We start from the raw sequence: 16,631 nt of genomic DNA on the forward strand, positions 1-16,631 counted from the left end.
CGACTGGTGGTCAGAATCGAACTTCGGATTAAAAATTTTTTTTTTTTTAATTTTGCATAATCCATATTAAACACAATTGTTCGTCAAAAAAAAATTTCAAAAACATACATAAATAGTGTAAATCACAATAAAAAACATTCCAACTTCTAATGGCGTTTATTTATTTTTTTTGTAACTGCGTTCGGCGAATTTTCTGTAAATCTTTATCAACAGCCATAAGTTCTTTCAATTTAATTGCAAAATATTGTTTATGTAGACGTTGCCGACAAAACTGATAGAATTCAATTTCTTGTGTAAAATTTTTGCGCACCATTTCCTTGATATCTTCGCCGATTTCAGGCTTCATAGGATTGTGGTTTTCTATATTATTCTGCATGCCCACTGTAATAAAGCAATTATTGCAACAGTGCTCATTCTCAAAAATATGCTAACAATCAATGGCACTTACTAAAATACATATTTTTAGCGCCACGAAAATAAGATGGTATATAATTCTCCAGCACACTCAGCGTCACATTGGTGTCTTCCCATGTACCCACCACAGCATATTCCTCTTCTACCGTACGCATAGCAATTTGCATTGGCAATTTTGTATTAAATGGCCTGTAATCGAATGAACAAAAAAAAAATGTCTTAAACATTTTTTTCCACCCACACTTTCACTTTACACCACCGGCTTAAACTCACAGGCATTTACGTGCATTATGACCGCAGAAGAATAATGTTTGCCGACGATGATCGCCCACTCGCTCTAAGGTGGAGCCTTCGATGTACGTGCAAACTTTATCGCCACGCAACACACACTGATCGAACTCGGTATTAACCCATTGGGGATTCGGCATTTCCCGTTGGCTTTTTCGACGTTTCGGCACAAATATCCACGGTGATCGTATGTAATAGTACCAACTAATAACCCGTTCCACCGGATCTCGCACCATATTCACATAAATGGGACGTGGCTTCTCATACTTGGTAAAATTTAAATAATTTACATGGCTAACAAAGACAGTACCATCTTCTGATTCGGCAATATTTTCAATTAAATCCTTTTCTTCATTCTCGCTTAGTATAGCACGTATGCCACCATTCTGTGGATCGACCTCAACTTCGAAACTATGTACTTTTCCCAGCTGGCGTAGCAGGTGAATCATTTGAACGCTGCCGGTTTTTGGCACACGATTGAACACTAGAATGTCTATTTCTGCCTTTACTGTGTTATTTAAGGCTGAAGCTTGCAAATTGAAAATCTGTGAATCGAGTATGCGAAATTTGGTTTTGGAAAAGCTTAAGTAATACGAGTACATATTTGTTTGAAATTTAAAAAAGCAGCTGCGGCATGAACAATGAAGCAGGTCGAAAGAGGAAATACATATGTACATATTAACGAAGTTTAAAATATGTGGTGTATAGTTAATTGAGTATAGTTAATGTTAAAGAAGAACGTTTTTACGTTTTTTCTACCACCAAGATTTGAGCATACTTAATACTTCACTTAATTAATATATGCCGAAGTTTGACCTTGGAAAGGAACCTATGTACTATGAAAGAAATACTATTGTTATGATAAGCATTATAATTCTAGTAGTTTTTTGCAAGAACTATTCCTAGCATACACTGGGAAATGTACATAGCTACATGCTCGCTTCAGAGAAGAAGCTTTCTTCAATATTAAAATTGAATGCACTAGCTTACATATATGTATGTATGCATACAGTCAGCGTCAAAAATATGAATACCCTGGCGTTTTGACGATTTCATTTATTTATATTTTCCATACCAGTTTTGTGTTACTTTTTATAAAAATATAATGCCTCGTAACCGCGTAAACCTCGTTAATAAACCGAATTTCCATAAAAAATTATTTAAAAATAAGGCAGAAGTGAAGTCCACGCAGGTCAAGCTCATCAAACTGCAACGTCTAGCCTGGAGCTTCTTGACCTGCCTCCCCTGCACATTATAATAAAGAAAGAGGTCACACTGTTTAGAGCAAGGCTCTTCTAAAGCGACAATGTGGAAGACAAGAAGCTCAAAACCCTTCCACCCATAGGATCATAGAACAAGAGGGCGAGATGTCACTCCACAAAAAATTGCATGATTTTTCTACAACAGAACCAACTGGAACAACGAATCGCCTAACCCACAAAAGTAGAGCCACATTTGATATACTGACGGCTCCAGGGATAATCACGGCATACTGCCCAGCAGGCACCCTTTCACCAGCATAGTAACGCTGTATTTCAGACCGCGGTGCATGTCAATGAACTATGTCTGAGACAGTATCTAGAAATTGGGGCAACCAACAAATACATCTATGTAGACTAGGACAGCAGAGTGGCGCTCCTCGCTCTTAAAGCGATCGTTTTTCGGTCGCGATAACTTGGTCAACTGCTTGCTCCCCTAAATCTTATCAAATCTAATTCAAACTAAAGCTCTGTTAGAATTGTTTCGCCGGGATCTAGCGATCCAAAAGGCAGCCTGAAAATGATGTTTAAAAAGCATCCCTTTGGACTGTGGTACGACGATCGGAGTTTTAGGCAAATGTTAGGTTGTGTTTCATAGTTATAGACTTTGCTTTCGGCACCAAATGAGATGAAATAGAATTTCCTTTGGAAGAATAAACACTGACGTTTTCATAAATGTAAATGTATTTAGCACTACCACCCAGTAGGTCCAGGGTTCGATTTCTGGTCCAAGCAATATCGAAGTTTTTTCTAATACCGCCCGCTCCTCATCAGGTAATGGCAAACTTTTGAATTTATTTCTGTCATGAAAGGGCTTCTCATAGAACGCATCTGTCATGCGGAGGCGGTGCACAGTGGGCTCTCAATTTTTAAACGATTTTAATTTTCCTTTTTTTTTAATAAAAGCTAATAGAATTCCTTATCAATCGATGGGAGCCGATTTAAAAAAAAAATACTTTTTTTTATTTTTAATATTTTTATTGAGCTTTGTACCACGATTGTTTATTAGGAAAAATTTAAAAAGCAACAAAGTCTAAGCGGCAGAAGTAAGTTATAGCACTATTTCGGAGATCACCACATCTCCTCATCAGACTTCTTTTTTAGACTTCAGCAGGGATCGAACCTGCGAATTCGATGTTCAAAGTCAGAAGCGTTAACCACTGAGCTATGTACATCCCGTAAAATCTTGTTGCTAATTCATTTCCGCTTAGACTTTGTTGCTTTTTCAATTTTTCCTAATAAACAATCGTGGTACAAAGCTCAATAAACATATTAAAAATAAAATGTTAACAAGCCACAATAACATTGACACATACTTTTTTTTATTTTATAATAAAATTTAATTTTTTTTCGGTTTTTAATAAGGAAATTTTTTCTGAAAAATCCACTTATGTCTGCAAAATAGGCACGGATTGCATAACTTGCAAACACCCAACAACAAAATACATGGGAAGTAGCATTTCTTATCGCTGCAAAGTATGCAACGTCTGAACCCATGCTCATATTTTGCAAAAAAGCACAGCAAGATAAATGCGACTCTGTGCTAGCTCTTGTCTTTGGTTTTGCATTTTTGTTTCTACATTATTTTTTTTTGCTGTATTTGCTACCAGTTTGCAATGAGATGCTCTCGTACTCTTCCAAATTTGAAATAGTATTTGTGCATTTCATGCAATCCGTGCATCGTGCAAGACTTCGAGAATACCTCTAATGTATTTGATTTAATGAAGGGTCACCTCATTAACAATTTCCGGTAGTATAAAATGATTGTAAACATCGAAATGACCATACTTTCAAGACTATAAAATTGACTACTTTCCCTTCCGTATCTACGTCAACATCAAGGCGCACATCACAAACTGAAGGAGAAGTATTTGTTTCGTTTTTTTTTTTATACTTCTGTTTTTGTACAATTTCTCGATCACGTATGAACAAAAACACACAAACTTTTGCGAATAAAGTTCGTTTTTTTTGCGTTTCTTTATTTATTTATTATTTTTTTCATTCAAATAATACATACATACATATTAAAAAATAAACTAATTAAATTGTGCAATAACTTCATCTTTCCTAATGGCAATGTATTGTTTATACAGCCGTTGCTTGCAAAAGTTATATAATTCGATTTCGAATGAGAATTGTACTTTCAATTGTGCCTCAATATCTGGATCCAACTCATTTTTATGCGGAGTGGCATTTTTATGAAAACGCTTGGGGTCACCTAATCAAGGAAGGTAGAGTTTTTAATGGAACGTCTGATGTGAATGTTTAAGTGTACTTGTAAATTTTTGATTGGTCATATAAGAGAGTGGAATTGAGTAGTTTATAAATAATAGTTAAGCAAAACGATTTTAATACTTAAAAAAAAATGTTAACCTTCGATGAGCAAATGGCCAGTTTTTCTAATGTTTTATATCAAGGGCTTCTTCAAAAATATTCTGATTTAGTTTCACGGTATTTTTTTTTGTACATGTTACCTGGCGTTTTACTGCGCTCAAATCGAAAAATTTACAAGTACATAAATTATTGAAAATTGTACAAAAAAAAACGTACTATAATAAACTCTGGTGGCGCCACGGAAAAATCTTGGTATATAATTTTCCAAAACTGTAAGTGTTATATTTGTATCCTCCCACGAACCAACCACAGCATACTCTGTTTCAATATTACGTTTTGCTATTTGAGTAGCAGTCTGGGAATTAAATTGCCTGAAATGTAATTATTTTGTAGTAGTTATGTATATGCGTATATGTACATTAGCGTGGGCCGAAAATCCGCTTTTTCAGAATTTTGATTGGTAATAGCAAAAATATGATTCCTTATGTGTGAAATTTGGACTTTTTTGGTCAATATCCTAGGCTCGCCCAAGTCCATCAAATCTCAATATGCTCAAAAAATAAAAATTAATAAATAAATTAATTAATACATTTTTTACTAAAATTGCACTAATCTTCTAAAGTATTAGACCTTTTTTTGTAGAGAATCGAAGTTAGCTAAGAAAAAAATTTGTTTAGTACTTGAACTTTGATGGACTTGGGCGAGCCTAGGATATTGACCAAAAATTTTCACACTTCACACAGATAGTTTTTAAAGCATAATGAAACATATTTTTGCTATTACCAATCAAAATTCGGCCCACGCTAATGTACATATATACTGATAAATACCACTTGCACTCTTTCTGATTTATGTACATGTATACTAACATATATGCCTTACGCTTATTTTACGTGAACGAGTATATAAAATAGTTAATAAATACATAGTAGTTTTTCATTCTTATGCTGGATTTCCACTAGGCATTAAATGACAAAAATTTTAATAACACATTTGTGCATTAAAAAAATATTCGTTTCATTACGTTAAAAAAAATAGTTATTAAATTCATTTCCCCATGGCACTTTTTAAATGCCTCCAATTTATTATAATTTCGATGCCTTGTGGAAATTCGGCATTAGTGAGAAATTTAGAACTTAGTTAGTATATTAAATTAATATATTTAAAAATATATTTTTGGTTAACCCGCTAACGCCTGGGCTGGGACTATTTGTATATTGGTTAATTTCCGTTAATATTGCTATTCGTATATCCAGTTAAAATCCGCACATTTCGGTTTCCGGATGTTCGAATTTTTTTATGAGATAATCGAATATTCGGAGTTTTTACTGATGGCTCCAAAACTGACGCAGAGTCCGGATCTGGAGTCGATATCGAAAGTAACAACCACCGTCTTCACTTCGCTCTTGCGGAACAAGCCTCAGTACTTCAAGCCGGGGTATTTGCAATCTTCGAAGTCATGGACTACGTTGTAGGAGTTTATGTGACTGTAGTGACAGCCAAACTGCCAGCCCTCCAACCATTTCCAAACTATTGGAAAACAACGCGTACACCTCTTGCTCAGGATTCCAGGTCACTCAGGAGTACCTGGTAATGGCGCATTTCACCACTTGCTTAGATAGGGCTCGGACCAGGTATTCCTCGGTCCACAACCAGTTGTTGCGCTAGCACTTTCGGCCATTAAAGCCACCCTCAGAAACTGGATCAACATTTCGCTCAGCAATGATTGGGAGGTTGCGACACCTGTTGGGCAAAACTGTTGTTTCCCCCAATCTCTATTGTACTTGCTCTCAATGAGCAGATGAGACTGCAGGCAACTTGTGGGACTGTTGACTGCTAACTTTAACTTTTTGTGGCATAAACACATCCTGCCTGGATACGGATGAGACGGTGAAACACATTTTGTGCCAAGGGCCTAGTAAGCCTGCAGCTTTATCTACTTTAGTGACGATATGGTAGAGCGCTAGGTGGGCTGTATCTTTTGACAGATGTATATATAAAATAGTCTTTCTAGTGTTTTCAGGAAAAATTACCTAAGGCTAATAGATCGAATGTCGTTGGGACTTCAGACTTTTGATCAAGCTTACACTTTTTTGACCGTTAGTGGGCTACCTATGTTAATCGGTATTTATATCTTAATTATTTATTGACTCGCTTAAATAAGTAAATAAATACATACGTAATTAAAAATAAAATAAATACTTACAAGTACCTCATTATCAGCCTAAGCTTATTTACATACACTTAAAAGCTAACCCTCTTAGACAAAAAGCACCTTTTATTGTAAAAATATCCATACTATTATCTCTGAATACCTCACATACTTAAAACTGACAACTTACTCGCACATTTCGAAATTTCCGCAAAAATGCATTGCAAATCTTCGCCAATCCGCATTATATGAATTATGTGAATCGAATGTGCATTCTTTGCGCTTTTCTCTAACGCAATCATTAAAATTTGTATCGAAATATGCCTTGTCTTCCATTGGATGTCCATTTTGAACATAATAGGCAAAAACGGCCGGATGGCGTATGTAATAGTAAGCGCTTACAACTTTTTCGATAGGATGACGCACCAGATTTATATAGATCGGTTTTGGTTGACCGAATTCGGTGAAATTGATCCAATTCATATGTTCTACATATGAAAGTGCTACATTCTCTCCAATTAATTCTTCAACAGTTTGGCGTTGATTCTCAACATCCACTAAATTTGGATGAAACTGTGCGGCCGCGGAATTACGATATGGTACAAAATTGTTTTCCTTCGATAGCGTATTCAAAAGTACAGACAATGACTGTGAGCCTACTTTCTCGAGGCGATTAAAGAAAAGAATATCGATCTCGGCTTTTTTGGTATTATTCAATAGATCCGGATACAATGTATAGAGCTTCAAAATTGAGGAAGAAAGTTTGAAGAAGTAAGTAGAAATTTTTTATGGCATGAGATTTTTTTTTTAATTATTTTATGATGTAAGGGTTAATAGGAAAAGAAAATTCGGAACCATACCGAGTATAAATAGCGAAGAGTTTTAGGAACAAAACTGACTTGTATCATTCTGAGCAAAAAATACTGCTGTTGGTAAATAAACTTTTAGCCCGAAAAAATTAATAATTCCTAAAACGCGAAACAATTCCAACAGTTCATAAAAATTGCCAAAAAATTCTTAAAAATCTTAGGATCCCTAAAAACTGGAAAAAAATTTCGAAGACTCTCGGAAATTTTCAAGAAAAAAAATATATATAAAAATATCCGAATAATCACAAATAAATTAATTTTTTATCTGTATCTAAAAATCAGAAGTCAAAAATAATCGGTTTACAAAACCTCGACCCCGAAGAGCCGAAAAATATCCATTATTTTAGGCTTTTATTTTTCCAGTAAAGTTTGATTGGTATTTCGTCAGCAAAAAATATAGAAGGCACAAATGTATGTTTGACGCGAAATATTCCAGAAAAGTCGCGAAAAAATACGAAAAATCTTGAAATAATTCGGACGAAATCTTTAAAATTTTCCAAAAACACCTTAAATAACCCAGGCAAGCCAGAAAAACTACTAAACTTCAAAAAATCCCAAAAACTTTCCAAAAATCATGAATTATTTATACTTTTATCAGAGCTCAAAATTAAAAAACAAACGGAATTAGTATGTTCGAAAAAATAGGGTTCGCGAAAAATTTCTAAAGCTATCGAAAAATTTCGACAAGTGCGGAAAATCACAAAAAAAAAATAAATAAATAATAATCGGTACTCTTTGCTCAAAAGAAAAAGTCCAGAACAGTCTTGAAATATCTCGAAAGGCCCGAAAAGTTTCTGATAAACTCTTAAAAAATCCCGGGAAGTCCGGGAAGTCCGGAAAGTCCGGAAAACTTCGAAAAGTATCGAAAATATTTGAAATACGGTTTCTAAAAGTTTCGAAAAGGCAGAGATGTTTATCGAATCATAAAAAATAAAAGATAACAAACAGTCGGAGTGCTTGCCCAAAATAAAAGTTATCGAAGAAATCCCGGTAAGTTCTGAAACATACCGAGAGTCCGAAATTTTTCTGATAACTTCCGAAAAAATCACGAAAAATTAAGAAAAGAATCGAAAAAAATGCCAGTAAATAATAAGAAAAAATAATTGGTATTGTTTGCTCATAAAAAAAGATCCTGAAAAATCCCCCTGAGTCACAAAATCAATCTGCACTTCTTCGCAACAAAAAAAGTGTTTTTAAATTATATTCTAATGGCGCGAAAATTTTTTCCTGTGTTTTTGGTATCAAAATCTTAAAAAATACTAATATCCATAACAATATAATGACTCAAAGAGTATAACATATTCAACATCAAAAACCATGTAAATCAAAATTTCAAAACACCAATGAGAAAATTTCAAACCTTCGAGAAAATTTATCAAAATTTGAAATTTTTTAATCAAATTATAAAAAATAATAATTCGAGTATGCATTAAATTTCTGTATAATAAAGTGCAAATTTGAGGTTACTAAGTTGAAAATTTTTTGCTGACGGTCTTGAGCATTTTCTTTCATACAAAAAAATCGTTATATGGAAGAAAATGTTCTACACCGTCTGCAAAAAAAAACTCAACAGATTTTTTGAGAAACTTAATACTATAATTTTTTTGGGAAAAATATGATTAAAAAGTTCTGAAAACTTTTTTAAATTTTCATTCTCCAAAGCTAGAAATTTTGATTTACAAAAGACAAGACAAAAACTTCTGTGAGTCACCGTACATATAGAGATACTTAAAAGGGATACCAATAATAAATAAAAAATATAATATAATACATACCTACATGTACATAATTATTTATAAATACATACACACATACATTCCGATTTTAAAAAAATCCTTACACATACATACATACATACAAATAACTTTACATACTTGCAAACCGGTTGATTTCCACAAAAATGCATCGCAAAACGACGCCAATCACTATTAAATTGCGTATGCGGTTCAAATATGCAATCGGGTATTTTACCCTCTCGCACACAATCGTTGAAAGAAATATTGAAAAATTCGTACTTTTTTGTCGGCTTTGACGGATTTCTTAACAACATATTGTTGTAAATGAACGGATGCCGCAAATAATAGTAAGCACTTTTGACCTTTTCAATTGGATGGCGTACCAGATTAATGTATATGGGTTTCGGTAGATCCAAATCAGTGAAATTTATAAAATTTCTATGCATCGTAAAAGCATTCGGTATACCGTAGTCCAAAATTTCTTCAGCTAAATCTCGCTGCTCTTCACTGGTATCCAAAATTTGTCCCACATTGCGCACTTTTATATTATATGTGAATTTATGAATTCGTGATAAAGTTCGCAAGAGTTGGCTCATCGATTGGCTGCCCACTTTTTCCAAACGATTAAAGAAAATTATATCGATTTCCGCTTTGGCGGTATTGTTAAGCATCCACGGCGAGAGTGTGTACAGCTTACATACATAGGTAGTTTGAATAAAAATTATTATATTTTTTTCCATCCGAAGATGTTGTAAATTTATTGCATTGTTAGGAGGTGGTATGCATGTATGTATGTATGTATGTATGTATATACTAAAACAGATTCAGAATAAACTACGAAAGTTTCCATTATCCTCCGCATGCGAATTAGCTGAGAGAATCTCTACATAAATTTTGAAAACTTTTCACCAGTTTCGTTGATGGCCATAAAGAAATTTTAGTAATGCTATCTACCTATGTATGTATGTGTGTATGTAAATATATTATAAAAAGTAGGCTTATTTGAAAAAAGGAGACCTGCAAATTTTATTAAAAAAGCTTCGACCGATTACAATACAAATTTAAATATTAAAGAGCACAAGTTTATTACTCAATCTTCTGTGAACTGATTTGTAGGCTCGGTGCACAATTATTCATAGTGACATATGGACGGTAATTCGCCAAAACCTCATATCCAAACACTCTCAAGCAACTCTAGCTAACAAAAGAACTCTTGTTTAATAGACAACACAAACTAATTTGAATATCTCTTTTATCTGAGTTTAACGATTCATTTTAAGAGATACTAGAATTGTCAAAATACTTCCTTAGCAAAAGTTTAGTAATTTTTTTTTAATTTACTAACATTAGGGTTGAGCGTTAAGGTGATGAGAACTGAGATCTAGTGGGTAAATCCTATACCGGGATACTTCGAGGTCCTACTTTAAGATCCGACTGTACATATATGCCGAAGATATCGACGCCTTTGCGCCAAATTATCGTATGTGGAATTTTTTCGATATTGACTTTTGGATGTTGATTCGTTCTACACCCCACAACGCATCACCTGGTAAAATATTGTACCTAAAAACTTTATAGTTACGCCAAGAATTTACTGTATATTTGATCATATGCGAAATTATCGAATGCGCCATACACAAGTTTTTTGTACGTAGTAAAAAAATTAAATTAAAAGAAGTCGATATAACGAAAAATTTAAAGAGCGACCCCTACGTTCGACCAAAAAAAAAATTTCGAAATCGCCTTGCAAAAATACTTCATTTCGGTACGGTCTAATGTACATACACACATACGTAATATTAAAATATCCCTTGCTAATTTCACTTGCTTTCATTACGAAATAATATTTTGCATAAGTTTTCAGTTAGACGTGTAAGGGCGAGCCGTTGACCCAACTTTAAACTTTAACCGTTCATTTACAATAAAAACGATTTAACAAACTAGAGTTAACTCGCCCGGAATCACAAAAGTGAGTAGAAAGCAAAAAGCCAGCAATAATATTTTGCCCGAAATTAAATTTTATTACCTCTTAAATATTGGCATATGGTTTCCAGTAAAATGTAGTAATTAAAGAAGTAAAAACTGTTATTAGCAGGCAAAAGAAGCTTTTGAAATATTGTACGTGGCATATGTGCAAACATATTTATATTGAATACATTAGGATGCATCACCAAAAAAAAATAATAATTGCGTTATATCCACCGGCATTAAAAAATGTATTATATTTTAACACCCACATCCATAAAAAATAAATGACTTTAACTGATTTATAAATTGAAAATTTGAATGAAAATGTCACTTTATAGAGCTCCTTAAATCCATTTTATTTTTTATGAATAATGCCATAAGGCTTCTGTCAAAATATTTCGAAAAATATTAAGATTTACGTGAGCTAGGTCGGTTCGAAAATACCTCTAAATTTCATTATTTTGATTCTGCTGATACATTTTTTTAAACATTTTTATGCAGACCTTTTAAGTTTTAACTCTTCTATCATCTAAGGTGATTTATTAAAAAAAAAAATATTTTTATTTATATATTTTATTTTTTATTTTATCTCACTCGAATCTTAGTATTTTTTCTGAAATATTTTGACAAAGATCTTAAAATATAATAAATTTTATATTACCGATGGCAAAACAGTGCCGCCTTTTATTTTTATGGAGAGTAATGCACCCTAACGTACATATATACATCTATAGCAATATAATTTTAGATAGTAAAAATAATAGGCATTTTTAGTAGAGCTTTAAAAAATTTATGCAAAAATTTATTTCAAAAAATTCTTGGCGAATTATAATTTTGGTATACTAAAAACTTTGAGTACGCAATAATCTTGTTGAATTCATTAATTTTGAATATGTTTAATGTGCTTTTAATAGTTTAAGCAAGTTTGTATTAAAATACCGATGAGACAGTGCTGGACCGCTAATAACCGTCCACTTCTTTTCTAAATGAGTAAATTAGAGTTTATGTATTCTAAATTTATTTATGTACTTTTGCAATGAAAATAAAAACTTCATCGAATAAATAAGAAATTTTCTTTTCGATATTATTGTAAAAACTTTGCACTGTTAAAATAACTGAGTCAATCCTTATAAAATTTTGCCAGTATTTTCTTAGTTTAATAAGCTCAAAACTTCTAAAGATATTCAAGAAAATGTATTAAATTACTTTTTGGTGTTCTTAACCTTTATGTATATGTATGCATGTAAAAAAATTCCGCAACTCCTTGAAAACTTTGCAAAAAAATACCTCCCTACAGCTTTCGTACTTATAGGCTGCATTTCTTTATTCATTCTGAACGTTTGAAACAAACTTTTTTTGTTTATTTATTCTTGACAACGTTCCTAATGATATGTTGACGTATATTTCAAACGCATTCTGTTTATTCCGGCTGTGAAATGCGATTATCCGGAATGTATAAAGAAACGCAGCCATACTAGTCACATATTTCAAGCAAAATCTCAAGCTGACTCGTCCGAAAAAAAAACGTAAACATTTCTTGATATTTACAAACTTATGGTATTTTTTATTTCGTTCAATGGCTATGGATTACAAAAATCATGTACACATAATTAAGTATGTATGTACATATGTAGTAGGTATGTATTTAAATATACTTAGGAATAGTTACTTCACCACTATTGTTACTCAAATTGTTCGTATATTCTGCAATGCAAAATATTGTTTATATAAACGTTGTTTACAAAAATTATAAAATTCATATTCCACAGTAAAGTTCTTTCTAAGCATTTCCTTTATATGCGAACTTATAGTCGGTTTCCAGGGATTTGCATTATTTTGCGTTGCTGCCAAACCATTTTCTCCATCTATTAAAAAACATTAGAAAATCGACATTTGCGCAGCTTTTATTATATTATAATGCTAAGTTCACATGGTCAGCTAGATTGACGCAATTTAGTAGGCATTAAATTTAACCAATAACAAACAATTTATTAGCTGTATTAACAATCGATAGCTGAAACTAATTTTATTTTTTAGAGCTCATTTCTTATTGGTCAATTTAGCTGGCTATCTGAACACAGTAAATCATTACGAAACCACCTTATTCATAAATAGTGAAAATCTGTATTTTCTATAATTGGAACTGTTTTCGCAGTGGAGACTTAACCAACGCGCGGCAATTAACTATCAATTTTCTGCACAATAATTGAAAGTTAAATGCCAAACCAAGTTAACTCACATTTTGAAACAGCCTAAGGATAATTAAAGTTATTGGCGTTACTTTGAAATCCCGAAATTCATATTGATTTTTTTTTTGTGCGACTTCTTTTCAAATCATATAATGACTTTTATAATAAAAAATAAAAGACTAATGCCCGGTTGCACAAATGAATTTTAGATTTATCATCCTATTAAAATTTAAAATTACACAATTTTTTTCGGAAAATTTGCCATCTTAACGTTTTTAACAGTCAGAAAAGCTTTAAAATTGATTGGTGAAACCAGGCGTCAGTAAACTTTTGACTTTAATTAATTTGAACATTTTTGGCTTTTTATATTGCTACGGCAAAAATATTTTGCTGCCCAATTTATTCTCTATATCCTTAATAAAGAAGTAACTTTAAAATAAAAAAAACGCAAAAATAAAAGGAAAAATTATGATTTTTTTTTTTAGAATATTTTAAGATTTTTAACCTGAAAAAAAAATCGAAAGATTCCGAGTCGGAGAAACCTCTAAATACAAATTCTTCAACAGTCACGAGAACATACCAAGAAAATTCAGAAAGGCATAAAACAATTAAAAACCAAAAATTAAAAAAAAAGTATTCTATACTCAGGCAAACTTTGACCCTTTGCTTTAAAAAAATAAAAATAAAATAGTTAAACATTTACTTTTAGACTTTATTTTGTCTAAAAAGCTCCAAAACCCTTTGAAAAAAATTGGAACATTTTAAAACCTTAAGATTTCCGAAAAGCAAAGAATACCGAAAAAATTATGAACATCAAACTGGAAAAACCAGTCTCGAGAAACTGGAGAAGCGTTATTTTATTGTCAATGTGTAAAACATAAAAAGGGAAAAAATTTAAAATTTAATATTTGGCCGTGAAGAAATCCGAAATTCACCAAATTCCGTAAATTAAAGATAAAATCAGGCCCAATAATCAAGAAAAATGGTTCAGAAAAATGGCAAACGGATTTCAGAAAGCCTCGAAAAACACACAAAATTATAAAACATTTCATTTTAGAACCTAAAAGTTCTGAGAAACTTAAAGATCACGAAAGTTTCCTAATCGTTCTTAAAAACTACGATACATTCTAAAAAAAAAATCGGAAGCATTCCGAAAACTTAATAAAACCAAGATAAGTACTGAACATTTTTAAACGGTTCCGAAAGAAATTTGGAGGAGATTCAAAAAGTCTCGAAAAACACGAAACAAGCCTAAAATATAAAAAATTATAGTTTAAAAAACTAAAACCTCCCAATTATAATTGCCTTTCGTACTGTCATCAGGTATGTAACTTTAGACGCATCAATATTACATAGTTACATCCCGAGCTAATAAAAGGAAGGTAAAAAGCAAACATTTCGTAAACTTTGTCCTTTTGCTAAAGGGGAGGCCTAAGAGTTATGCTGTTGGCATTTTAGCAATAAGGGTTTTAAAAAAATAAATTTAATTTAAAAAATACAAATATATTTTTCTATTTAAAATAATAAAAACTATGACATAAAAAACTAAATTTAAATAAGGATAAATAAATAAAATTAAAATAAAGCAAAAATACTTTTAAAAATTAAATGGAAAAAATATTTTTTTTTAACAAGAAATAAAAATTAATTTAAGAAAGCAATAAATTAAATCAATCAAAAATAGTACATTTAAAAAAAATTAAAAAATTAAATAGAAAATAAAAATTTAAAAGAAAATTATGTTAAAAAACATAAAACCAAATTAAATTTGAAAAAGAAAAAAATAAATAAAATAAGATTCTAAATAGTAAATTAAATTTAAAAAAATAAATTTTTCTTTTTTAAACAATAAAATCTAAAAATTAAAAGTAAATTTAAGTAAAGGAAGATAAAAATTAAAAAAGTTCCTAAAAATTTGATTCAATTAATATTACTCTTTTTAAAAGAATAACATCATAAAATTGAAATCAAATTAGATGGAGCAAGAAAAATAAGTTAAAAAAGAAAAAAAAATACGTAAAATCAGTTTCTGAAAATTAAATGACATTAAAAAAGAAAATAAAAATTCCGCTGCCCGAGGACTCGAACGAAAGGTGCTTTGTCCACTCGGCCATTACAACCGAGCTAAATGATATACAAGAGCTTTCTCTAAAAATAAATTATAACCTCGAGTGGTGAATAAGAGCTTTTTTGTGCTAGAATAACAAAAATCTTTCGAAGTAAAAATCTAGCCAATCCGTCTTTCTTTTTTCTTACGAATCATTTTTGTTTCAATGAGAGGAGATTCTAATGCTATCTACTACCTTTTTAGATTTCAAAATTTAACGTTATTTTTAATTTATAAATAGTCTTAAACTAAAATTAAATTATATACGTTCTGCGAAACCGAACTTTGCATCGATATTTGCCTTTGTGCAAAAGCTCTGAGCTATAGAAAAGCTTACGTTAAAAGTTATCTGTGATTCTTATTATTTACATCATTTTTTAAAATAAAATATCAAGTGTGTTTGAATAAAACTTCTCACAATTAATTTGAATTTTCCTATTTGTAAATAAGGCGGTTAATAAATAGTAAAAATTATAGAAAGAATTACCAAAATACAACTCTGTTGCGCGACGGAAAAATTTCGGGATATAATGCTCGAGTACTTCTAGTGTAACATTCAAATCCTCCCAAGAGCCCACCACAGCATATTCGTTCTCAACATGCTTCTTAGCCAATTGCAAAGCGCTTTGTGAATTGAAAGGTCTGCAATGATAATTGGTATATTCACAATGCTACGTCGCAAATAATTCAGCAAGACATACTCGCAACCTGGATCGTGACCACAAAAGAATAACGTCTGCCTTTTGTGATCTTCACTAGAATTGCCAAAGCTTGAATCTGTCTCATAACGGCATTCGATATCGCGATGCAAAACACACTCCTCAAAACTCTTCTTATACCATTGTGGCTTGCGAAATTTCTTAGTCAACTTATACATTTGCACAGCAGTCCAGGGCGCACGTTTATAATAGAACCAACTTATAACCCGTTCAATTGGATCACGTATCATATTTATATAAATCGGTTGTGGCAAATTGAATGCCCTAAAATCAATATAATTTACATGCATAGAATATGCAAATGGCTCGCCATAATCATCGTCCAACTCTTTCGCTAGCTCCTCCTGCTCCTCCGGCGTAAGACGTTGCCGCACTGGTTCCGAAAAATATGCACGATTCGTCTCAAAGCCATTTAAAACACTTAAACGTCGTATAAGTTCAATCATATGTTCGCTGCCCACTTTCGGTACCCGATTGAACAAAAGTAAATCGCTTTCAGCAAACTGGGTGTTATTCAAATTCTTGGGCATAAGCAAGTGAAGCTGGTTGGAAAATAAAGTTATCGGCATGGGCTTTTTATCTGATTTGATGAAAAA

General features: G+C 31.9%; 3 protein-coding genes across 4 annotated transcripts in view; all 3 read right to left on the reverse strand.

The window, feature by feature from the left end:
• Positions 1–16,631, reverse strand: part of LOC118746824 (heparan sulfate 2-O-sulfotransferase pipe) — a gene marked incomplete at its 3' end in the record, with an annotated part of 67,112 nt that overhangs the window by 13,739 nt on the left and 36,742 nt on the right.
• Positions 161–1,304, reverse strand: LOC118747087 (heparan sulfate 2-O-sulfotransferase pipe-like). Its single transcript, XM_036481078.1, has 3 exons — positions 688–1,304; positions 449–603; positions 161–381 (listed from the first exon to the last, which is right to left on the reverse strand). The coding sequence occupies exons 1-3, from the start codon at positions 1,302–1,304 to the stop codon at positions 161–163; spliced, it is 993 nt and encodes a 330-aa protein (XP_036336971.1).
• LOC118747088 (heparan sulfate 2-O-sulfotransferase pipe-like) lies at positions 3,998–16,565 on the reverse strand. The gene is made up of 5 exons (XM_036481079.1): positions 16,018–16,565; positions 15,859–15,958; positions 9,191–9,744; positions 4,512–4,666; positions 3,998–4,179 (listed from the first exon to the last, which is right to left on the reverse strand). Exons 1-5 carry the CDS (start codon positions 16,563–16,565, stop codon positions 3,998–4,000), a joined length of 1,539 nt encoding a protein of 512 aa, XP_036336972.1.

The sequence above is a fragment of the Rhagoletis pomonella genome, unplaced genomic scaffold (assembly GCF_013731165.1).
Source record: "Rhagoletis pomonella isolate Grant_MI unplaced genomic scaffold, Rhpom_1.0 Rhpom_scaffold_00011, whole genome shotgun sequence".
NCBI lineage: Eukaryota > Metazoa > Arthropoda > Insecta > Diptera > Tephritidae > Rhagoletis > Rhagoletis pomonella.